Source organism: Neodiprion pinetum, chromosome 6, assembly GCF_021155775.2.
Source record: "Neodiprion pinetum isolate iyNeoPine1 chromosome 6, iyNeoPine1.2, whole genome shotgun sequence".
In the NCBI taxonomy this organism is placed as follows: Eukaryota; Metazoa; Arthropoda; class Insecta; order Hymenoptera; family Diprionidae; genus Neodiprion; species Neodiprion pinetum.
Window position 1 is genome coordinate 29,556,248 of NC_060237.1, and position 24,448 is coordinate 29,580,695.

General features: G+C 40.5%; 3 protein-coding genes across 3 annotated transcripts in view; 1 reads left to right on the forward strand and 2 right to left on the reverse strand.

Moving 5' to 3' along the window:
- The window catches only part of LOC124220972 (transmembrane protein 230), a 45,021-nt gene extending 27,936 nt beyond the window's left edge, over positions 1-17,085 (reverse strand). Inside the window, exon 1 of the mRNA XM_046630480.2 lies at positions 15,617-17,085. The gene's annotated coding sequence lies outside the window, so the exon portion shown is untranslated. The remainder of the gene's footprint in view (positions 1-15,616) is intronic.
- LOC124220968 (uncharacterized) lies at positions 835-17,598 on the forward strand. Its single transcript, XM_046630469.2, has 4 exons — positions 835-1,189; positions 3,959-4,087; positions 9,093-9,212; positions 10,856-17,598. The coding sequence occupies exons 2-4, from the start codon at positions 3,971-3,973 to the stop codon at positions 11,951-11,953; spliced, it is 1,335 nt and encodes a 444-aa protein (XP_046486425.1). The 5' UTR covers positions 835-1,189; positions 3,959-3,970; the 3' UTR covers positions 11,954-17,598.
- Positions 17,126-23,013, reverse strand: Hsc70-5 (Heat shock protein 70 cognate 5). The gene is made up of 11 exons (XM_046630465.2): positions 22,733-23,013; positions 22,357-22,418; positions 21,652-21,797; positions 21,415-21,538; positions 21,019-21,327; positions 20,660-20,822; positions 19,892-20,348; positions 19,396-19,692; positions 19,134-19,321; positions 18,748-18,888; positions 17,126-18,612 (listed from the first exon to the last, which is right to left on the reverse strand). Exons 1-11 carry the CDS (start codon positions 22,823-22,825, stop codon positions 18,523-18,525), a joined length of 2,070 nt encoding a protein of 689 aa, XP_046486421.1. The 5' UTR covers positions 22,826-23,013; the 3' UTR covers positions 17,126-18,522.
- Positions 23,014-24,448: the final 1,435 nt, after the last annotated feature.

Consider the following 24,448-nt stretch of genomic DNA (forward strand, 5'->3'; position numbering starts at 1 on the left):
CGGTGCTTTGTGTCCGATCGATTTGCTTCACGTATTGTTTGAAAGGTAATTTATCGGTTTAACGTGATTAAGGGAATTCAGTTCTTGTAACCCCGTGTCCTTTGCTCATGCTTGTAATGTATTTATATCGATCATGAAGAAGAATTATCAGAAGACATATAATTTTCGGAAGAATACCGTTTTAGCGTGGAAACAAACGTTCCCATTTCACAATCTCAAGCTCAACGTCGACGCTTGTACCAATCGGATTTACGCCGTTAAGCCCGAAATCATCATGCGTAGTTATATTTGTGAAAATTTTCGTGATAAGATCCTGTCAAATTGTACAAAGTAATCGAGACTATGACAAGAAGCCAAGGATCCAAGGGAAATTAGCTACACCGCTGTCAAAGAACTGGAAGGTGGCCCGAGTACCGAGACACGTTGAAACACAATTTTCGATCAAATCCAATCTCCAAGATGAGCTCTAAAATATAATATCTGTATGTAACTCTTTCTTTTTGCATGCAATGTAAACGGCGTACCGACTGGAGCGCACTTTTTAATTTTCAAGCGGCGTTCTATACGAAGCAATAGCGTTATATCACGATTGATGAATTCGTTACGATCAGTGTCCAAAAGTTGAAACGGCCAAGAATATTAGGTGGTGGAAAGGAGGTATTTCCATGTCTGTAAGGAGAGCTCTCTCGAGTCTCGAGTAATAAGGAGGATGCAGGCGCAGGCGTTGCGATTAGAACTGCAGTGTGGGGCGCGATTCTGCGCCCTGACATCGTACGCCTGGAGGACTTCGGGGGTAGGCAGAGGAGGTCAGGGGCGACAGTGCGGGTCCTGGGGGCGGCGCGGGCGCATGGCTCCGTTGTAACAATCCCTGAACGCGACTGTCGGGACGTGGTTTTAGTCGCAAAAGCCGTCGTCGAGCTTGCAGTATCCGTCTCACTCCTCGCCCGGTGTTCGGCCGTTTTCGGCTTGGGGGTAAATTAGTTTTTCTGCGGGGAAACCGAGGAAGGGAAAAGCACGAGACGTCGAGTAAGAGAGCCGTGTTCGTCGCGGTGGCCACGGCCGATATTTTCTCAGCAACGGGAAATCCCATTCCAGGACAATTTCCCTGTTGCCTGCGGTATACCGTACGCGTATATTACACACTAACGCAAAATTTATATCGCTTACGCATCGCAGCTATTAATCACAGGTAAATCGATACGGCTGTAAAGCCCTTATAACTACAATTTCCCTCCCTACGCGTATATAATTATTGTCGGCAGTTTATCTGTTCAGCGATCTGTCTCGGTTTAAATCATCCAGTTTACTTGTACATACGAGCGACGTTGTTATTAGGATGTTTCAATCGGGTGCAGTTTTTTATTGATCCCCATCCTTCGGGTTTTTGTACTTCTATTTTTCCAATGATCGAAGGGATATTCATGCCATTCAAGCCGGCCGGAGAAAGCTCAGAGCTTTTGACAGCTATGTAACTAGCTGACTATGTTATATAGCGCCAGCTGTTCGACCGCGGTGCCGATGTCGCATGTTCGACAACGGAAAAAAAACCGCGCTTACTTTTTTTTGGATTAAAAATTTTCACGGACATCGTCGCCATTCTTATCAAACTTGCTACTTCACCGAGTTTGTTTCGCGGACGAGTTTGAAATCCCGTGAGACTAGCCGGATGTTCGAACGAATTTAATATCTATTTCACAATTTTATATTCAAATTGATTCAGCATATCGTAAAGTAGAATAATAGTAATAACTGAAAAAGAGATTGCTCTAGGACATGTGTGGGAAGACATCTGAGCACTCACCTTTGCGAATTTCAAAACGACGAGGACAAAATCACCTGCAATAAATTATCCATTATGGATGATCGAAAATTTACTCAAGAATTAAACACGATACTGGAAGTACAAATATAACCATTGCTTGACGACTCGCAGAGCTCGATGAAAATAAAACCCAATTATAAAGAGAATAAAAGCTCTGATTAGAGATTCGGCGAAAAAAATCTAACTCACGTGAAAATATAACTAGATTAGTATAAAATTATTATTATTAGTATAAATTTCAATTCCGCATGTTTCGCAAGCCACAGTATCACGTTTCAAAACAAGTACCTACATTAAATGTGAGCTAGAACGAGGACGCGAGGATCACGCTGCTCGAACCGATTACTTATCAGCTTGTTACACGAATATTTTATATTCTTTTCTTCTTCCCAAAGTATAAAGCACCTCGTAATCTTCGGGGTTTTGGTCTCCGATCGATTATTCGGTCTAATTAATAACACCGGTGTTATAGATTCTCTTCAAAGCTGATTAAAGCCCGGCCGAAACGAGCTTACAGAGGGCTGAAGAACCAATACGCTTCTCCATAATCTACGGGAAAATTTTTTAACAACAATTACCACTAGCATGTGCATGTTCGCTGGTCTGCGCTCACGCCGAAACGAACATCCCCATCCTGTGAGGAGGATGCACGTGACGCTCTCGTCCTCTCGTCTCCTCTTCGCTCCTCATGGTGTGCGAATACGTTTTTCGCAAAGGTTAGAGCTGGCCAGACTGCCGCTGCTGCTGCACCTCGCCTCGAATCGATAAACGTTTAGAACGGATACTGGACAGGCAACCCTCTCTGTTGCCGGTGAAAATTTCACGTGATTAGTTTCCACGCCGATTTCGCTGCTGCGTAGATTAGCCATTGAAAAATAGGTGGAATCATCTCGCGACGGTACGAATGCCTCTGCGAATCGCGTGTTTCGCACCCCTGCAACATTTCTCTACATACTCGTACCTGAGGGATCGATCAAGGGGCTTTTACTTTCTACACCACGACAGGAATACACTCTTTTCACTTCGCCGGAACGACCGAGTTTTCATTAGTAAAATCGCGCCGAATTAAAGCTCTATAAAAATCGTACTAGTTTATTGATCATCGGCGATTGACGATACGTGTTACAGCTTTTTGGAATGTATACAGATTGCCAGTTGGATTGTTCCGCTCTTATTCTGCCGGAACGACTGACACTTATACCTTGTGAGAAGACAAAATCAGACCAGTCGTAGACTTGAAAATTGCGTCACGAAGCCAAGGAAAGTATCTTCATTCGCGTGATTGATCGTTTTTATCTAAATACTAATAAAATCAAATCGAAAACGTCAAAGTTAACTGGTACCGATCCCCTTGAACGGTTCAAGCGTCCTGCATCACGCAACACCTCAAATGACTATAGTATTTATGTCAATGGCTTGTAGATGCGCGTACACATACGATTGAAAATTTGTTGTAACCTTTGTATCTTATGGTCCTCAGGAAGCTACTGCTCTAGGATCAATTAAAACTTTTCATCTATTTATCTATCTACGTAGGCGAGATTAAATCACTTCGAATACTCGAAAAGATGGAGGACCGAGTTTACAACCTATGAAATATTTCGTAAGAATAATTGAGAAAAAATGATGCTAGTGACGTGCGGATATGAAAGTGCTGACAAAATGAGCTGTTGGATATAGACATAGCGATACGGTGTTGAGTTTAACGATACCCATTTCAGGTGAAAAGTTCGTTTTCTCAATTAACGAGAGGTAATAATTTTTTACGACGGGGGTAATTGTTCGTTTTTTTTGTTTTCCTTTCTCTTTTTCATCTTCTCTTTTTGGCTGCGATAAAACGAGGCGTCCACGATGGGCAAGTTCCGATACCCGCAGTCAGCTATTACGGATATCGACTTAAACCGACAACGCCACGGCGACAAAAGACGTAATTTGCGCGTTTGTATCAGGGGAGTTTGGGATTCATGAGTAGGCGACTAATTGTAGGCATACAAGATCGAAGCGTCGACGAGGAGGGTATGATACAGTCGTATCTTGACGCGGTCTTCTCCCCCAATTATTTAAATCCCATCACACGGCGCAGACACGCGAAAGTAGATATTATTTTCAAGATAAACAGATTTCATTCCATTTCAGTATAGTGGAAGTATGGAGCGTCCTGAGGAGGCGGTTCAGGAACGCGGTCGAAACTTCCGATTACTTCATCCCGAAGAACTGCCTCAACTTCTGGACTTCCTCACCGGATATCTTCCCGAATCTCTGAAGGTATGCGCCGATTTATACTTTATTAACTACTCAGCTTCATATTATAATAAATAACCGCTTGGATACCATCTTCGCCGGAGACAGTAGTTTGAGCAAGAATTTTTAAGGTTGCGAATTTCCTTCCCTTGCAAAATTTCTAGCGTTTACGAAAATCGAAGCTTCGTTATATACACAGAGAGAAACAGCATGGTTGAAGAAGCGCTCCTCGTATTGTAGAAAAATTAGGTACCTAACGTTGTTGAAAAATTGCGTTTTAAGATGAACGCCAAGTTCCAATTTACAGGAAACTCATTGCCAGCTGCATTCGCACACGAGACCATCACGCAATGCTGCGAGACACGTGTTACAATTCTAATCAATATACGTGCACAAGCTGGTCAACGCGGTTTTCAACTCGTTAAGCATTTTAGACCTCGCGGCGTACTGTAGTTACTCATATTTTTATGCGACATATTAACCATATAATTCTATAATTAACCGTGCGATAATTCTATACTATTTCACGAATAACTCTGTAATCTCTTAATCTATTTATTGCGGGCGAACACTGGACGGTTTTACAGTCACTGTGACTTGATCGATCTGGCACGGCTTTTCGCCTTAGAGGTGAATCGAGCAATGGTTAATTGCCGATCGCGTATTTTCTGGTTGACGAACTGTTTCTCGGAAAAATAATAAATTCCCAAATTCCTGAACAAAATCCTCATAGCCGTGAAATTTCGGGAGAAAATGTGAAAAGAAATGCTGCCTAAATAATTGCTCACCTGCACCGTGTCGTCTTCTTTCCGTTTTATGCTCCAATGAATCGATTCCGCTGGTTTTTGCATCGGTTTTCGATACGTATGATCACTGCAGGTCAGCCGCCACGATCTCGCATAGATCACTCATGCAGAAGCTTTCCAGAGTTTCATCGCTTAGCCGGAGATTCTAATACAAGCGGTCACCACTGGAGGATGAATCACTGAATAAATTCGATGCGCAATTCTCAAACGGCAGAAAACAGATTGAAGCTTGACCGCGCTTTTCACCGATACTGATATTCAGACGAGTCAGAAAAGTTTGATTTGCCCGGAACTGGCAAACCGTCCATTTGGCTTTGAAATAAGTATATAAATAAATAAATAAATGAATAAATAAATAAATAAATATGTTTTGCCCGAAGCGACGGAATTGGATTTTCCATGTCTTTTCTCTCCCTCTATTAGATCCCGCTGTCTTGATACTGAGAAAATGAAGCTTTTTCTCCGTCTCTCGTCCCGATTTCCCAAGCCTTAGCTAATCATCACCCGAGCAGGGATGCAATTTCGCTCGTGTTGTCATCGCCGACAGTTTCTCGCGCAACATTGTGATTTGCGGACGGTTCGGTGTCGCTCGCCATCAGCTTTCCTATGGCTTCGCATCGCGCTATATACCATTGTAATATTATCCAGGGTACACTATTCCGCCCCGATAATAGACATTATACTCGTAGTCGACCGGTTCGCTCGATAGCTGCCGGGCAAATACCCCTACTTTCGTAAAACATCATAATTCAAGAAGCCCGTCTCGGTGGCGGTGAAGATGCGACGGACTTGGCTCAAGAGTCATGCGAGCCGCTCATCGCTGCGCGGAAGATTGATCCGAAGAATCGGGTACGAGCCACGTACACGGAGCATAATTGAATCGAAAATTTGCCTCGTGGAAAATGTTGAAAGGTGGAGGAGGGAGGCTCCTGGTCGTGATCCGGGGACATTCGACACGGCTGGAGTGCGGAATTATTAGATCGTTGACACGAGGCGGACTCGGGCCGATTATCAGCTCGGGGTGTGCGTATCGTATTAAATCGCGATTCAAATATGCGGCACGTAGCCGCAATAAGATCAAAGTTGCGTGTGGCAGTCGAGGCTGAAATAGTCCAGCTGGTATATGTGGGTCACCGCAATGCCGTACTGCTGTCTTTACCCCCGACATTGCCGCACTTTTCAAGGTCGCCTCCACTTCCCCAGGACATCCGAGGTCCTGAGGGATCCGGGACGAAGGAAGAAAGAATCCCTCGAAACCCGTCGCGGCTTTTCGAAACGAGCTGCGAAGGGGAGGACGACGATGACGCTTTTCATCTTTCAACTTTTGGGATAACCTTAGACCTTGTTGGGTGCCGATATGGGAATAACAATGATCGATCGTTTACACGATACTGAAAATTCTTGCGGTTACGACACAACGTCGACAAGCCCCCCCTTGCCCCGAGCTCGTGCGAATTGTGCTTTGATCGCGTGATTCAACAGCCCGCGCGAAACAACGAGCTTTAACAACAACTCGAGGAATAACTTTAATAACAGCGTTCCCGAAGTTTCTTTCTTTATCATTCTTATTCTTTTGTTACGTACACGTCGTCCGGTTTTACGTAGGGGTGCGATTACAGGGAGTCGGCGATTTTACGTCGTACAAAAGTTCAAATGTTTAGCTGCAACGTATTTACGTCGCATAGCGATATTCGTGATTCGTTCGTGTGCCGGCACGTATAACGCGGTACATGTTCAAAAATTCTGTTAGGACGTATTTATTCAACGGGTTTTTCAAATCTAACAATTCTTTTACTATAGGAATGGGCAAAGCTGCGGCAGTCTGCTCAGCGAGCTTTGAGGTGCACGAACTGTACGTATACAGTAATTAACGAACACGGAAAAAATACGAGCAACAGCTGGAAGAATAACAAGCATTATAGGTGTACACGAAAAAAAGAATAGAAAACGTAAAGTACAGTTTATACCATATTTATTACATTTGTTTGGAAGACCGCGTTGCATAAATAATATTGTACGCAACCATGCGAGCTTCCGTCATTTTTATACCGTCGACTTTTAGCAACCGTTTAGACGACATAACCAATTTATGGGAGTATTTAACAGCCAATATCGAGTGTATCGGTGTACTTATCGTGGTTTGGGGAAAAGCTATTGACCGGTAACGAGTTCAAAGTATATCAACGTACCGAAACATCAGAGGCGTGTACCCGAACCCAAGCCCAAAGACTAAACGGGTTCCGTGAAAAGCCGAGGGCCGAAAATAGCTCTTGGAAACCGTCATGTAGAGTTTGTGCTTTTAGTGATATCGAACATGCAAGCTTCATTGATTAACGCGATGATGTGATAAAAAATGTTTACCTGCATTCAAGGTGACCCTGACCCTCGGTCCTTCTCATTCCTCCCTCTCGTTCCAGCTTCTCTCCATAACGAATACCTACGGCAATTCATTGCAGCCGAAGCTGCATGCGATTCACGACGATAAACTGCTCAGCATTAGGTATACGTACGTATTATGCAATTACACGAAGGGAAAAAATCGATTTTGCGTTACCACGTCAAACTACGCGTTCAGGCGCCAGTCTGTTTTCCAACGTTTCGTGCACGTCACTCGGAGGAACCTTCTCAGGATTATCCCTAAACTCACGGGCATAAAGATTCCTTAAGCTCGAAGTTCGAACCTCAGCACCGAGCGCATATTTTTCATCGTATATAAATTGCCCTGCGAATTGTTCCCGATTTAAAAAATGTTGCGTCAAGGGTTGATAGGGTGAATTTTTGAGAAGCTGCAAGCTGGGCTGTGAAATCGCTATTTCTGTAATACATGGCAATATATTCGTATGCTGATTCACGTGTCTGTGAAAACACGCGTATATATGGTAACGACCTTTTCGGCACGGGCTGCAGCCCGGGCGATTTGAAGACCAATTTTATTGAGAGTGTTTTTCTCTTTCGCAAACGGGACCGACACCGCCTTTGCTGCCTCCACGTCCGCCGGGGGTTTCAAATTAAATGCAAATTAGTTCGAAGCAAGATGAACTTTCGAACTTAAGGCACGGGCCTAGGACGTTCTTTTTCCTTCTCACAACCCGAGCTCGTGAAAAAACATCAGCAATTTTATCTGTAGTAAAAAAAAATTTTATACACGCATCTAAGAAATCTGATTTCTAGTCTGACAATGAAATTTATAACGCGAGTATTCCCGGGCTGCAAGCTTCAGAGTCGTAGCAGATCGCACGTTCACTCTTTAGACAAAACCTTGAACTTTGTCCAAGAACCTCCGCAGTAAATTATCGCCTGATAAAAAAAACCCGCAGACATCAACCCCTCGACGTTTTCACTCGGCTCACAGCTTAAATCTCGCTGTGTAAAGTAATTGCGAAACACGTGGATGTATACGTAAAGTATGCTCCAATTGTTGATCCTTTATGCTTTTTTCTACTCTTATTTGGCCGAATAAATTTATCGTTCTCCGAGCTTTTCTTTCCTCTCGCTTTTTACCGCCGGCAATCATGTGATTATTTCAGTGCTTGATCGGTCTCTGCGTGTATGCCTTGGGTGTGGCTTGTACGACTGACTTGAGTAACATTCGTTTCACGTAATTTTCAATGCCACGGAATAAACATCGGCGAATCCGATATGTCAAATTGCCCAGAGTTGTTCGTAAAATTAGGCATAATTAACAGCAGAGAATAAAAGAAAATATTCACTGATTATGCAGCACTGACTGCCTTTGACGAACTAATTATTTAATCTAAGAAAAATACAGCAGACAAATTCACTCTCGGGTAAAAGCGCTTGAAAATTTCGCGAAAACTTCAAAGAGGTTTATGCCTATGCATAAATTGCTGGAATTTAACTAGGGATTCGGTATGGACTTACACTAATGACAAATAAACACTGCAATGTACCGAGTCAGCGTTATTCAGACGGTATAGTTGTTTTAAAAATGGATTACTGCTCAGCCTTACAATTTTCGGAGAGCTTTCAAGGCTTCCGGGAGACACGAACTAGACAAAGAACGTGAACTAAAATGATTAGCCTTTAACACAGAGCATTTAAAGTTGGCAGACCGAATGGAAACTAATTCTAGCTTATCGTTAGTAATTTTTTACTACCACTGACGCATTCCTAACTCCACGTTTATTGAACCCTTTTTCTTGAACATACCTCCGCAGGTTAAAATGCCAAGTGCTAACTTTGATCACTTGAATATATTTCAGTTTCATCAAACTCTTTTAACGTACCTGGAGGAACGAGTCTGGGAATTTCATTTTTACGTGGCAGACGGTTGGCCAAAGCAGTCCCCAATCTGCCTCCACTTCCCAGGAATGACATTGTCCGTAAGTATAACCTTACGGTGAACTATTCTCCGGAATACGATATCAGAAAACTGTCGGGGGACCCCCAAAACGGCTGGAGGCTGAGCAAATGGTAAATTTCAGAAACTGCCTTCGGCATCAGACGCTTTCAGCGCTGACCGGGTCGCAGCTTTACTTAAACTCAAAGCTCCCCGGGGTTGTCACCTTTGATCGTTACCACCGCTTTCTCCCCCGGCAATTTTACGTTGCAAAATATGATCACCGTCGTCTCCGATGTTCTTGAATGTTATGAACCTACCGTGACAAGCGTTCGCTCCCATTTTCACTTTCAACACTTCACAATTCACCGACTTTTATCGCACCGTCATAGCGTCCCTTCTACATCCTCGTAGAAGGCAGTGATTTCGGTAACGTTAACGCGAAGCATGTAATGAACGGCACTTCTGCACTATCACCCTTTTATATACATACATGTATTCGCTCGCGTGATGATTTGCAGTCCCTTTTTCGCGTCGGAATTACGGCGATCCTTTCCCGCAGAATACGAAAGCTCTGCGAAAGCTCAACCAATTGAAAAGAAGGATTCAAACAAATGCTTCGCTAGGATGTGTCAATGAGAGAAAATAAAATAAAAAAAAAAAAAACAGAAAACTGATAGCCTGTACGAAAGTGTAGCAAGAATGAATTGATCCATCGATTTTCACGATCCTGAAGGAGGAGGCAAGGATCAGTGGCGAATTGACTTTTGTACACGTCAAACGCAAACGGTAACTCACAGGCAAGAGAAAACGTCGACGTATACAAATCAAAGGTGGCCATTCGAAATTCGAACACGCGTATTACGGTTTGAAGTCGCAGGAGAAGATGGACGGGCGGAGGATTTGACATGGGGGTGGAGGGGGGTGGTGGCCCACATCCCGGCCTGGCTCGGGGCCAACATTTCGCCAAACTGAACGCCCCCGCATTCCACCTGCAAAGTGGAAAGAGTCCAGGGTGCCGGCATATCCGCAAAACGAACCCTGCCGGCCGATAATTCCGCGCCTCAAACTTTTACCCCGCAATTTTATTCCGCCTCTCTGTTAGTCAATTCCGATAATTACCAACCGCGAACACATATAAAGCTTGGATTATATATGCATACATACTATTTCGCTGCGAAGTTCGCACGCATTGATTATTCGCACAATATATGCCGTAACTATAATCGGTGAGATTCTAATTGTAAGTAAATTGCTTTTTCTCAATTTTCTAAACGCGATTTTGGATATTCCGTGCATGTAAGACTACATTTATGTAAAAGCGTACGGATCCGGAGCTTTCAGTCGATGTAGGATATAATAATCAACCCCGTAGAACTTGCGATTCAAGCTCTGCTGGAATCAACTTGCTCGTTAAAATTCTGCGGTATATAGAGATTGCGCGATAAAATTCTTCACAATAACGTAAACAACGAGCATTATACTCTGCACGATCCAATCTCCTGCAATCGACACGATTCAATGAACCCTGTGCCGATAAGAACAATGCCACTGTAATTTCGTAAGACAGTTACAATTCAATGTTTCTCCGCAACGTCCGCACGCGACTGTAAATGGTTGTGAAAATTACTTGACGGATATAATTTGTGCAAGATTGTCTGATCGATCGAATCTTCTTTCCCCCAGCCCCACGGTACTCTCTACGAAAGCGTGGGAGTCTTCTGTCCCGGCGACAGACTGGAGTTGCTGAAGCTCCTGCGAACGGAAGACGTGTTGTTGGACTGGTCGCGTCCCTTGTACATAAACTTCACGCATTGCGACATAGTCGACGAGTTGGTGCGGCTTTACGAGGGTACGGGAACGGTGAACCGAGTCCTGGGTGATATCTGGGCGTGCGAGGAGCCCGAGAAGACCGTGGAGATCGAGGAGGAAGCTGAGGAGAGCCAGACGGACGTCAGGGTCCAGCCGCTGAGGCCGGAACACGCCGAAGGAATCCACGAGCTTTACACGGCGAACGACATGGAGTGCCACGAGCTTTTTTTACGACTTATAAAGACACTCCCAGCGGCGGGAGTGTTCGCGGGTGATCGACTCGCCGCTTGGATGGTCCAGTCCTACTACGGAGCGATGTTCTCGATGCAAACGCGGCCCGAGTTCCGGCGGAAGGGTTACGGCACGAAGCTCGCGAGGTACCTGATCAAGGCGGTGGCCGACCGGGGCTACAACTCCTTCGTATTCATAAGGCCGGAGAACGAGGCGAGCCGGAGCCTTTACACAAAGCTGGGCTTCCGAAAGCTCTACCAAACGGCCAGGGCGATCTTCACGCCCGAGGGATGGGAGGAACCGGAAAGCGAGGGAAACCTCTTCCTCAGAGAGAACCTGGAGAACGCTGTCAGGCAGCTGAAGCACAGGGTGGTAATGGACGCGATCTGCGACGAGAAGGAGGAGGAAGCGGAGGAGGAGGATGCGGAGGAGGAGGAGGAGGAGGAGGATCAGGATCGCGTCGCGATACCGACCCCGGTTCTCGGCTCGCCCGTCGATTCTTCCGCACCACCGACATCGAACAAATACGCCTCCGAGGAGGACGTAGACCCCGGCACAGCGAACGACGAACCCGTCTTGCTCGTCAACGGCAACCGTCGCGTTCCTCGGACCGAAGACAAGGAATCACGCTGCGTCACCGACCTCGATAGGGAAGACGAAAAGGAAACCGTATGCGCGCCCTCGGTCGAGGACAGCAACGAAGGTGACGGCGGAACGGAATTCAGCGCCGGTAGAAACTAATTGTTTGTCGTATAATTTCATATTATTTTACGGTTATTATGTTACGTTATTATATTATATACATACCTATAAAGCTCGTTATTCGACGCACGCGATTTTACTTACAGTTAGGATTACGTGTATATCGAACTAATTAATTAAACGGATGTACGGAAAATTTGGGAAGAAAAAAATTACGAGGGAAGGCATAAGATATATATATATATATATATATATATACATGTATGTATATATATCTACAACATAACCGTGAGTAAAATATAATATATAGACGAGAAACACTTGTTATGAAATACGTAACCCGCGGCTTGCGCTTGGCACATTTGACAGCGGTAGCATTCGGAGAATAAAACATTCCACCCTCGCCCTTGAATTACGTAGTACTTGGTATAATTTAAGTTTAAGAAGTCAGAAAACGAAATTAAAACTAAAACGTAAGAAGGAGAAATAAAAAAGAAATTACGAATACGTACCATAAGTACATACGTAAAATATTGTATAACATCTTCGTAAGATATCGGCTAACTTGTAGGGATGCAGTTAATTCTGATTTCGTGCGAATAACTCGAGTTAATAAGTATGTTTAACTGTACGTATATAACACATGTATAGATATTGTATAGATGTAATATTTACGGGAAATTTGAAAGGTCTTCGTTACTCTTCAAACTCTTCATATCATATAAATATAGTACTAGGAATTGAAGCGTTGAAATGATTGGCTAAATTCAAAGATGCGAAGCTTCAACGAGGGGATTTTAAGCGATGACCTAACTATCAAGACAAAATCAACGTGAAAAAATGTGTGGAAAACTTTTTTCTCTTCTTACTGTCGGACGTTTTTGGAAAGATTTTGCAAAGTCGCTGTAACGTGATGGTTTAAATTTCACTACAGAAAAAAAAACTGATTGCCTACAGACAAATATTAATATCATGTAATCGTTTCAAATGTCAAATTTATCAACATGTTAATTCCCATTCAAACGGCATTTTGCAATATTCGCACGAAAATGCTTAGAATGAAAAGAAACCTCAGTTTTGCAAGCGTTATCAAAAAGAGTAATATACATATATATATACAAATTGGCAAGTGCTCAACGCAATTGGTCGAGTTTCGCACGAATCTTACGACATGCATCTTTCGTATAATAAATATACCTAATATAAAAATGAATATATATATATATATTCATATATATTCATATATATATATATATGTATATATATATATATATATATTTGAATAAGATTGAATATCTGATGAAAAGAAAAAAAAAAAAAAAAGAAAAACAAATCTCAACATTACTATATTAACTGATTAATAATATGAAATGTATTTACCGCGCAGAGGGAGCCCCGCCGCCCTAGATCGACGTATATACAACATACATATGGATATGTTGATACAAAAAGAGACACTGATATAAATTAGTCGCGTTAGACATGTAATAGAAGATAGATAGATAGTTAGATAGGCATTGTATAATTTTTTCTACATTTTTAGCTATCGAAATATATTTATTATATTGTTATGTATAATAATTCGGGGACTGACTGTGCTGTTCAAGGGGCCAGCGGCGCGGCGTAGCGATTTTCGGGGCGGCAAAGGGAGGGGCGAAACGGGCTCCCCAAAGGCCCCCGTTTTTATTTTAAACGATCGGGGGCCAGCTGTGATACTACCTGACTTAAAACCTTACAAAAACTCTAGTGAAATATATATTATTAAAGAGAGGAAAAAAAAATTTTAATTTTAGTCGTACATATATAACATATACGTATACGTTGACGGAATCAGACTTTTAAAGACGGTCACCCCGATGGGGATTTCTATGGCTTATGGGATATGTGCGCGTTGAACCGATCTCGCCGATAAAGGTAAACTACAGGATCTATATATAACACGGCTTCTTGTGGCCGAGGTCTTGCCACGAAAATTTACCCGGGGGTGAAAACGTCTTAAAATTCTTCCGCCAATAACGCAAAGAACAAACGGAACGTACATCAAATTACATAAAAAAAATAAACGACGATCATAAAAAAAAATTCACCTTTTTTGCCAGCGTGTCAATATCTACCGTACAATATTCGTGAACTCTGATCGACTACGTCGCATACGGATGAGGCGTGTGTTATACACATTAGGGTAGTCCTTATTCAAAGTGTCGGCGAAATTTTTCCGAGCTGCCCTCCAAATCAACTTCAAATAATTAAAAAACAATTACTCCACTTTTCACACACGTGTTTCGGCCACGTTCTCAGTATATATTTTATTGTAAGCGTAATAACGTTAAAAATGTTCTGCAACTGCAAAATTTTACTGCTCATTGGTCCAGCTATCTGATAAAAGATTCACATTATCACGCCATGAAATCTAGACAAAATGCATATTATTGTTTTTCAATTATTTGGGGACGCTTTAGGATGGGCGAATGACAAAAAATTCATCCGAGCCCTAAATAAGGACCACCCAATTACGCATACAGATAAACTACTAACGATAATTAATTCGAAATTGAGGGAAGCTGACGAAACAATTGGTGTATGATCTATCAATATTGTATAATGATTTTGTGGTGATTACGAAAAGATATTCTAACTAATTGTTAAATATTATATATTTTGTACGAGTTGAAGAAATAAGAGGAGGAAAAAAAGCTATAGTGCAGAGAAGAGATTCGGTATGATGTGTGTATATATAGGTATACATTTACACTGTATGTACGTAAAACCAAATATCTAATTATACATACTAAACGTATATGCGGTATGATAGTATTCACGTCTAATATTATAATTGATAGCGGCTGACTCATGCGTTACAGTTTATTGTTAATTGTAATACTTTTCAAATACCCATTATTAATTATTATATGTATTGTACGGTGCGATGTAATCTCGAAAGTGTAGAGATTGCTTTCCGTAACCACCATAACACATTACATCCCTATGCATATACAATATACATACATTAATACAATTTATGACACCTCCCTATTGCAACTATATATCTATCCGCGGTTTCGCCGTACATTATACTTTTCCAATTGTTGATTATTTAATTGGGCAATCGAGCTTATATGATATATAAAGAAATGAAAAATACAAATCGCAAATACTGCGTTACACTAGAGGCCCGCGGCACAATTTCTCGTTAGTGTATACACCTATTTAATACACAATAAATCATTACTGTACGATGCAGCTATATGCTTCTTTGAAAACTATAACATTATAATTGTACTAATTATATTTAAATTTGCTTCGTTTCCGAATCGATATATTTAATGTGTAATTCTCCAATAGATAACCACAAGATGCGCGGTTTTCGTTCAAAAATTTTCCGCTGTTCATTGAATGTATTCTCCAGTATAACCGCCTGTATAATCCGTTCACAGCAAAAGGCATATGTATTTAATGAAGGTTGAAAATTTACTTGCGACAGGGAGGAACGGCTGAATGAGAATAATTATGTGTGTAAGATATGGAACGAAACGGAAAAATCAGAAAAAAAAAATAATATTAAAACCAACGAACAAACGGCACTTCATATAAATTCCAAGTGCTACCTGTTACAATTAAGCTACAATATTAGTGCTTAATGAAACCGTTTCCTTGCAAATAGGCCTAAACAACAACAAAAGAAAAAGAAAAAAGATCAATTACCTTATTCCTACGTACGCACTACTCTTGTAAATATAATCTCTCTTCCTTCCGCTATCTCGCACGTTGCTGCTTCTCGGGCTGCAGCACGCTCACTGTTCCTACACAATATTATTATTCCAGGTGATTACATGTTTCCTCTCAAGGAAGAATCGATACTACACGGCGATCATTCACGCCTTGATTCAAATTTAAACCGATTGCACACGGACATTAAAAAATCACCGATCGCAAACAGAACAAGTCAATTGTTCGCGTGCTATAAAAATAATGTAACTCTTGTACGATTAATAATCAATACGGCACTTTACGTTTAGACCCCTGAATGAATACAATGGAATTTAAATATTGGCCGACCACCAAAGGAATTTACTACGCGGCGCGCTGTGCAGAAGAATAATCCGTCGGGGAATAGATTTCGGCTTCGATTTATTTTACTGTAATCGATCATGATCATTGCCCAATCGTTGTGTTGTGATTTATTGCCATTTTTTATAGAGGAAACGTGTCACCGTTCGGAAAACTTCCTTCTTCAATTAAACTGGTCACCGTTTGCATAGAGACAAATTTTAATTAATCGCACGATATTTGTGCATGATAAAATTGTTATTGTTGACTATTATCAAGGAATTCGAGGATTAATTTGGCCCTTTTTACATGTTATTTATATACATTAGTTGTGTGTTATCATGATTTTAGTATTAAAACAAAAATAAAAGTAAATACTTTGTTCGATACGGTTAGATAATATTTGATATTCCGAAACAAGGCATTCGGTGTGAGAATTTGGATGAAAAAGAAAATCCTGTTTTTTTTCAAATGACACATAAAATTCTGATTCCTGCAATTAGTTTAGTTTATAATTCTAAATATGAACACACATTTCTTGATCTGTCAAAGGCCTGCAATGGACACATGTTTATATCCTTATCCCGAATATGCTTCCTGCCTATTCTCGGAAAATATAGGCTTACCATCAAATGACTATAATAAATCAATAAATACCAATTTCAAAAGGCTCGCCTGTACGAATTATCTGTACAAATATTGTAATTAATATACATATTATAAGACTTTTGAGTGCAATTTTCAATTCACAGGCTACAACTTGATCGCAAAGTTTGAATATCACATAGAAAACAAGAAAAGCATGCACAGCTGCACTTTCTATCTCTATCTTGTTAATCATAAGCCTCGTCAAATTATATTTGTGTATAGAATTAACGATAATTAGAATTGCCAAATACAGATATTTGCCTTCCTTAAATATTAGACGTGGCAGTATTTGCGAAAGAGAAACTAGAGTAGGTAATTCGATATCGCGATACTTACTGATTGTGAGTCAATTTGTCTAGAGATAAATCGTGATTGACTAAAGAAGTATGAATGACAAAACAGGCAACAATGGCGTTACGCTACAATGCGAGATTAACATATCACACAGAATTGAAGATAATATAAAAATCGTTAACATTACCGAAAGAGGTGATCATTCGATTAAACGCACAGAAGTTAATCCAAACTTTAATCAAAGTTTGATCATTTTATTTATGAGCTCAACATAACATGTATATTATGGGTTGTGATACGATCGGGGATCTTTGGAATGGGGGAGAGGGTGGTAATAAAAAAAAAGAATAAATTCTGGATTGGATCATACATATAGTTTAGCTTCTATAATATATAATTATATGATAATTAATATAATTCTTATAATAGTCAACGTATTATTTTGATGTTTTTCGTTTATGCTGCTGCTTATTTCAATCTTTTATTAGTTAAGAACTATGACTAATTTTCTCCCCTCTCTTCTCGCGATCTCATATTTATCCTTATCATATCGCTCCGATCCCGCATTTCTCTTTCTCTCTCTCTCTCTCTCTCTCTTTCTCGTGAATGTATGAAATATCATTTAACAAGTACTCTGCTACCCGCAATACCACCGCATTGTCGAGTCCGAAGTCCATCCGTAAAGATATTATATCCGCGGGTAACGAAAAACGACGTAAGACAGACGGTCCAAGGAGTAACGCGCAGGCTACAGCGGCGCCAGCCATTGTATGCATCAAACATTCAACCCCTCGGAACATGCGGCATTAATATATTATTATGTACACAATTTACATAATTTTCGTTTTTCAAGCGACAATCGTGTGTATACTTGATGGGTTTTTTTGTGTCTTGATTTTTATTACAATCATATGTATGAAATATCCCTAAAATTCTCTACATGGGTATATAAAATACAATGGAGTGATAACAAATATCGTCCAACAGACGACCGATGCTATGGTATATAAACTATTTAATTTCAACGTAACGCCAACATTCAGATATTTTCCGATGTTTACGAGAAAGGTTTTGTTAAATTGATATTATTTCTAATTGAAATCGGTTTTATTTATCGAGAAGTTTTCACGACCGTGTTACACGGAAACAGTAAGGATTAAAAGATGGTCGCTTTAATTATTATCGATAATTATTAAACGGTGTTTCGCCTGAAAGATTTGTATTCCTTCATAGCAAAGGTCTTCTGTTTGCATATTACTTACTTGGCAAATGCAACTTTAAAAAAAAACTTGTAGCTGCTGTAGCTTGTTTTTTCGTTTTGTCTTATAATTATAAACCACGACTCGCTACCTCTACCTGTGACTACACTTATCGATCATGGAACGTCAGAAAAGAAAATTAGCAGTAATGATGATAATAATAATAATAATAATAATAATCAACAACTACCTACCTAAATAATCTAGAAATACAAATAATGACGTCTGAGACAACGTAGCGCTTCTTTGAAACTACGTCAATTTTGTTTCCTGAGTTTCATGCATCTGATAAACTGCTGTAGCCGAGAAGTGCAGCCCAGAGGCTGTTTCAGGTTCCTTTGTATACTTGTATTATAATCTTTAATTCTTCTCTTCCTTCTTTTTCTCCTCCTCGCCTTCCTGGCTACTCTGCTCGTTGCTACCGCTGCTAGATTCACGCTCGGCGGCCATCTAAATAGAAATGAGTAATACACACCTAATGTTTAACCAGAATCTCGATATAGCAATTTTATCATTACATGAATTTCCAAACAATTTGACAAAAAAATATTCTACCCATTTTCATCCAGGTTTACAAATGCTTACCTTTTTGTAAGCCATTTCAAAGAGCTTTAAGCTAGCTTGTTGAAGTTCGTTCGTTTGTTTCTTGATTTCTTCAGGATCCGTGTTGTCTTTATTCGCTAATGTTTCTCTGACTTTGTTCACCAGCTCCTTCAATTTATCACACTGCGATAATCGGAAAATAACATCAAAAGTATTAGTAATGATTTGCTACCACACTAATTAACCTTGGAAAGACCAATCTTTATCTCAGTAAAAATTGTCCACATATCAGCTTTGAGAGACGAAAAATATTATAACATCATATACCACTGGCTGAAAAATTACTATCTTTAAGTGGCAGTGAGTGAAAATACTTAAATAGGCTAAAACGGGGAGAGAATCTTGAAAGATTAAATAAATATGCAAACCTCTTCAGCCGGCAATTGAGACTTGAACTCCTCCATCTTTGCCTCTGTGTCATGCACGATACCCTCTGCTTGGTTGACAGCCTCAACTCGATCTTTCTTTATCCTGTCTTCCTTAGCGTATTGTTCGGCTTTCTTAACCATGTTTTCGATCTCATCCTTGCTCAAGCCACCACTGGACTGGATGACGACTATAAAATCATATCTTGTCACACAAGTTCGATGTAATAACCAACGAAAAATTATATAAAAGATAAAAACTTACTCTGTTGTTCTTTGCCAGTACCCTTGTCCCTTGCAGAAACGTGAACGATACCGTTGGCATCAATGTCGAATGTAACTTCGATCTGAGGAACCCCTCTGGGCGCTGGCGGAATTCCGACAAGTGTGAACTGACCGAGTAGTTTGTTGTCATTAGCCATTTCTCTCTCACCCTGATGAACTTTGATTTCTACTTGTGTTTGACCATCTGCTGCTGTAGAGAATACCTGACTCTTCTTAGTCGGTATCGTAGTATTGCGACTGATCAATCTGGTGAAGACTCCTCCGAGAGTTTCAATACCTAAATGAAAATTGAGTGGCTGAATGAGAGATCAAGTGGACGCGAATAGTCAAAAAGTGAGTAGTAACCATAGATGAATGTCAGTAAAATCTTGTCGTCATGTTTAAATCTGAGAGAAGATTAGTTATAAGCATCATTTGAAAAGAAAATGAAATTGCGTAGCACCATTGGCGTAAAAATATATTCTCAAAATAATCACCCAGAGAGAGTGGAGTCACATCTAGGAGAAGAACGTCGGTGACATCACCAGCAAGTACACCACCCTGCACAGCAGCACCAACAGCGACAGCTTCATCAGGGTTCACAGCCTTCGAGGGTTGGCGGCCGAAAATGTCTTGTACAGTCTGTTGAACTTTTGGCATCCTGGTCATGCCTCCCACAAGTAGAACCTCTCCGATGTCAGACTTTGTCACTTCAGCGTCAGATAAGGCCTTCTGGCAAGGCTGGAGTGTGCGTTTGATCAGGTCACCGACTAGATTTTCAAACTTGCTTCGCGAAAGTTTCAAATTCAAATGTTTTGGTCCACTGGAGTCCATGGTAAGATACGGCAGATTCACATCAGTTTGGCTTGAACTGGACAATTCAATTTTCGCCTTTTCAGCTGCTTCCTTAAGCCGTTGCATAGCCATTGCGTCCTTAGTTACATCTATTCCTTGCTACAAAAATGAGGAAATAAATGATTATCTACCGAATACAGATTTTTTATTATTCCAGTGAATCTGTGGATATTCAATGATGTTTCTCAGGTCCGATAATTTAATGAAAGAAAACAATATGGTACTGTAACTGATAAGTTAATCGGAATTGTAGCAGCTTTTGACTTATCAGGAAAATGATTGACCCTTGGATCCCATGTAGTAAGGTTCGAATCTCTGCCATGAACAGACTGTTGTAACTCATACTGATGAATAATTATTGAGCAGTGTAAAGTAACTAAATGGATATCAAATGCTAGGTGTACACTTACGTCTTTCTTGAACTCTGACACCAAGTAGTTGACCAAGGCATTATCGAAATCTTCACCACCTAGGAAAGTGTCTCCATTGGTAGACTTGACTTCGAAAACTCCCTTTTGAATCTCCAGAATGGAAACGTCGAAGGTACCACCACCCAAATCGTACACAGCGATGCTGATAATAAGAAAAAGAAAGGGTGAATTAATCTATACAAACAAATAGTGCAGTTAAACGCTGACCAGCGCAAGAATCCCTCAGAAATATTCTCTCCACATGTGTACGTTGTACTTTAAGAGACGAAAAATAAAAACATCATTGAAAATTTACTGCATATACAATTTAAAAACTAGTTCGAATATAATTAACTCACATCTTATCGTCAGTCTTATCCATGCCATAAGCTAAAGCAGCAGCTGTTGGTTCGTTGATAACTCTGAGAACGTTGAGGCCGGCAATTTGCCCAGCATCCTTAGTTGCTTGCCTCTGAGAATCATTGAAGTAGGCCGGAACCGTGACTACAGCGTTCTTAACTGGCGTGCTCAGGTAAGCTTCTGCTGTCTCCCTCATCTTCATTAAAACAAATGCTCCTATCTGACTTGGCGAATACATTTTTCCATCACCTCCCTGAACCCAGGCATCTCCGTTCGAGGCACGGACAATCTTGTATGATACTGATTTCCTGATAAATGAAACATATCGTCATTTACTATGAGAGTGCAAACCATGCTGAAAACGAAATTGATTTCACAGCCGCTTTAATACTTACATTTCTTTTTTCACCTCTGCATCATCGAATTTGCGACCAATCAAACGTTTTGTTGCATAGAAAGTATTTGCAGAATTCGTAACGGCCTGGCGCTTGGCTGGCATACCAACGAGGCGTTCTCCTTCTGTAGATTTATTTCAAGTTTTAATTAAATATGTGTTAATTGGCGGTTAAGGAACTCAAAATTGTTACTGATTTAAATAGAAAATGAGGTATTACTTATGGTTATTCACAAACCTTTGGTGAATGCAACGTAGGATGGAGTTGTGCGGGAACCTTCAGCATTCTCGATTACTTTTGCTTGTTTACCCTCCATTACTGCTACACAAGAAAACGTTGTGCCAAGATCTATACCAATTACCGCACCTTTCACACCTTCCGATCTATGTAACGATTATAAGGAACCATTAATTTAGGTTCATTGTTTTGAAATGATGAAGTTTTTTTTATTTATAATCAAAGCAACAGAAGTCATTTTAATCATTGTTCATTGTAAAAGCTTTCTAGATTCTGTATTGCTTCGCATGTGAACATAATGTTACATATTGCATGAGATTAGGAAATCAAGTTCTGTTCATATATTTGGCTATTGCAAATATCTAACAAGCAGCTAGATACAGTTATTTGGGCTACAAAAATGAAATTTGCTTGAAAATTTCATGAAAATGAGAGTCGACCAAGTGTGGAACTATCATTTTTTCTACCAGTGCAACCTAAATGATTGAACCAACATTCCGTTCGATACATGTTCATGGTTCTTCACTAGCAAACAAGTCCTGCGGTTGAGCAAGACTCATACATTATTTTGTAAACTGATAAATTTTAGCATGATAATCTTACATAACTTAAAAAACCAACAGTATTGGAAAAGTTTCCGACAAGCCAATGAATATAAAATTTTCTGATTTTCAGCTAGGCTAAGAGGAATGAGATTATACTCACTTGTATCTGTACTGGTGAAGATCGGTTTGTCTCTGCGAGAGAGATACGGTCGGAGCGGCAGCCTAAAAAAGAAACAGTGCATGAATAAGTGAATTTTCTGGAAAAATGCCGGCTTTTAAAAAACGCACATAACCGGCAGGACCGCGGCGACCGGCTCGAAGTAACGCGACATGACTAAATGCGCAAAAGGAAGAATCGAGTTTGTGGTATAAAAAATTGTAACAGATTCCGAATGTACAGTGAAGCGGTGAATAAATCGAAATTTAAGACCTTATGGAAGATGGAATTGACCGTTTAGCCAGGACTAGAAAAACGCGGTTATAAGGAGGGTCGGGAATGATTTTCGGGATGATTTGCGGTACCGTGAAATACTCACATTTTTTAAGATTGTACTGAAGTTTTGCTTCCTCGAAATATCTCCAACGACTCCGCTGCACCCTCGGCTCAACAATCTCGCTGCGGTCAACATTTTTCACCAATTATTTCGACGGACTTTGGAGAAATTGTAATCGAAGACGAAACCCTCGACTTCACGTGTAGTGATGCAACTCCCGTGGGGCTAGATTCTCTGTCTCTCCGCGCAATCGCGATACGCACTTCACGCTATTCCGTTAGACGATATGACGTCCGTACTCCTCAATATCCAATAGCTATACTGTTTCGACGGAAGGCTCCAATCCGGGTATTTATACGTCTCCCACCACTTACGTAGAAGCAAGAGTGATCCGGAATGTTCTACAAAAATCGGTCAAAAGCACATCTCATTGTTGGCGGCAAGCATACTACCAAGGAAAGCAAATTGAATTTGTTGAACGGCGTAAATATTTTCACTGTATTTGCATTTAGTGTTTACAAACTTTTGAACATCACATATCTTATATAGTAGATAAATGATTGCGTTGTACGTTTTCCGCCGTGCGTCATATATATGCACGTGTGCCGACCAAAGGCGGGGAAGCTGAATTTATCATTCTCGTTTATTTAATTTTGTTCGTTTCGAGCACGATACGTATGACGTAATATTACCTCGTGTTGCGTCAAGGCAGAGAAACCAGTTTTACACAATTAGTCTTTCATCTGATTAAAGTTTTATAAATTGTCATGACAATTGTTCGTCGTTCGTTTGCTAATTTCAGTGGTACACATATCAGACAAACACAATCTCAACTTTAAATAATCAGCCACTAATCGTAAAAATCAATAGAATTTTGATTCAATGTCAGACTTGGGGGATTCTTCGCGACTTAGTAAATTCCCTAAATATAGCGGACTCGACTGGAACTAGTTTTCGCGCCGCACTATGTATATATGTCATTGACTGAAGAATCTCAAGATGAGTACACATGCGGAAGTTGATTGTGTGACAGCTAATTTTTTCCCTAGTCGATTATGTTGGCAATAAAAAAACATTAGCTAAATCAAATTCCGCATGTGCACCCCTGGGTAAATTTTCTTTGGGCCCAAGGCCCAAGTGGCAGGTGGGATTCGAATTTCAAGCATAGAGAATCTTGAGGCCGAAAAACGGGAAAACAAAGAGATAAACAGCACCGTGCGCTGATCTATAGATCGGTGGGATCGTGATTGATATCCAAAAATGCCAGAGCCCACGCTCGCGTTTCATTTTACAAATAACCTGCAGATTGCTGAAAATTTCTGGGGACAACAATCCACGGGTATCATTTTAAAACAAGGCACGGGGGTAACAACAGTGCCGTACTCCCTTATATTCGGATTACAATGGCAATCGAGTCGGTACGGTAGATAATTTCTATACCATAGCTTCCCGCAAGTTCCTTCGACTATTATTAACGAGCTTTACATCCCCCGTTACAAAATGGGATTCTGGAACCATCCCGTATTTACCACGACAAAAGCAGCTGATAGTACAGAACATATTTACCATAAAAAATTGCTACTACTGTACATAATTGTAAATGAACAAATTGCAAACATTAGCAGAGTAGGTAATACCGTAGGCGAACGGCGTGTTGTTCTAATACATGTCCGTTCTTTTTTTTTTTTTATTAATTATTTATTTCATTTTTTTTTTTTTATTAACGTTTTTCTCAGTTACAATTTTGATTACATACAT

Bases quoted from the DNA above. Each gene is read 5' to 3' on its own strand.
- LOC124220968 (XM_046630469.2), top strand. From the start codon at position 3,971: ATGGAGCGTCCTGAGGAGGCGGTTCAGGAACGCGGTCGAAACTTCCGA. The intron at 4,088-9,092 runs GTATGCGCCGAT...AATATATTTCAG, and splicing joins ATCTTCCCGAATCTCTGAAG to TTTCATCAAACTCTTTTAAC. The intron at 9,213-10,855 runs GTAAGTATAACC...TCTTTCCCCCAG, and splicing joins TCCCAGGAATGACATTGTCC to CCCCACGGTACTCTCTACGA.
- Hsc70-5 (XM_046630465.2), bottom strand. From the start codon at position 22,825: ATGTTGACCGCAGCGAGATTGTTGAGCCGAGGGTGCAGCGGAGTCGTT. The intron at 21,328-21,414 runs GTAAGTATTAAA...TTCATTTATCAG, and splicing joins GCAGAGGTGAAAAAAGAAAT to GAAATCAGTATCATACAAGA. The intron at 19,322-19,395 runs GTAAGTTTTTAT...ATGATTTTATAG, and splicing joins TACTGGCAAAGAACAACAGA to TCGTCATCCAGTCCAGTGGT.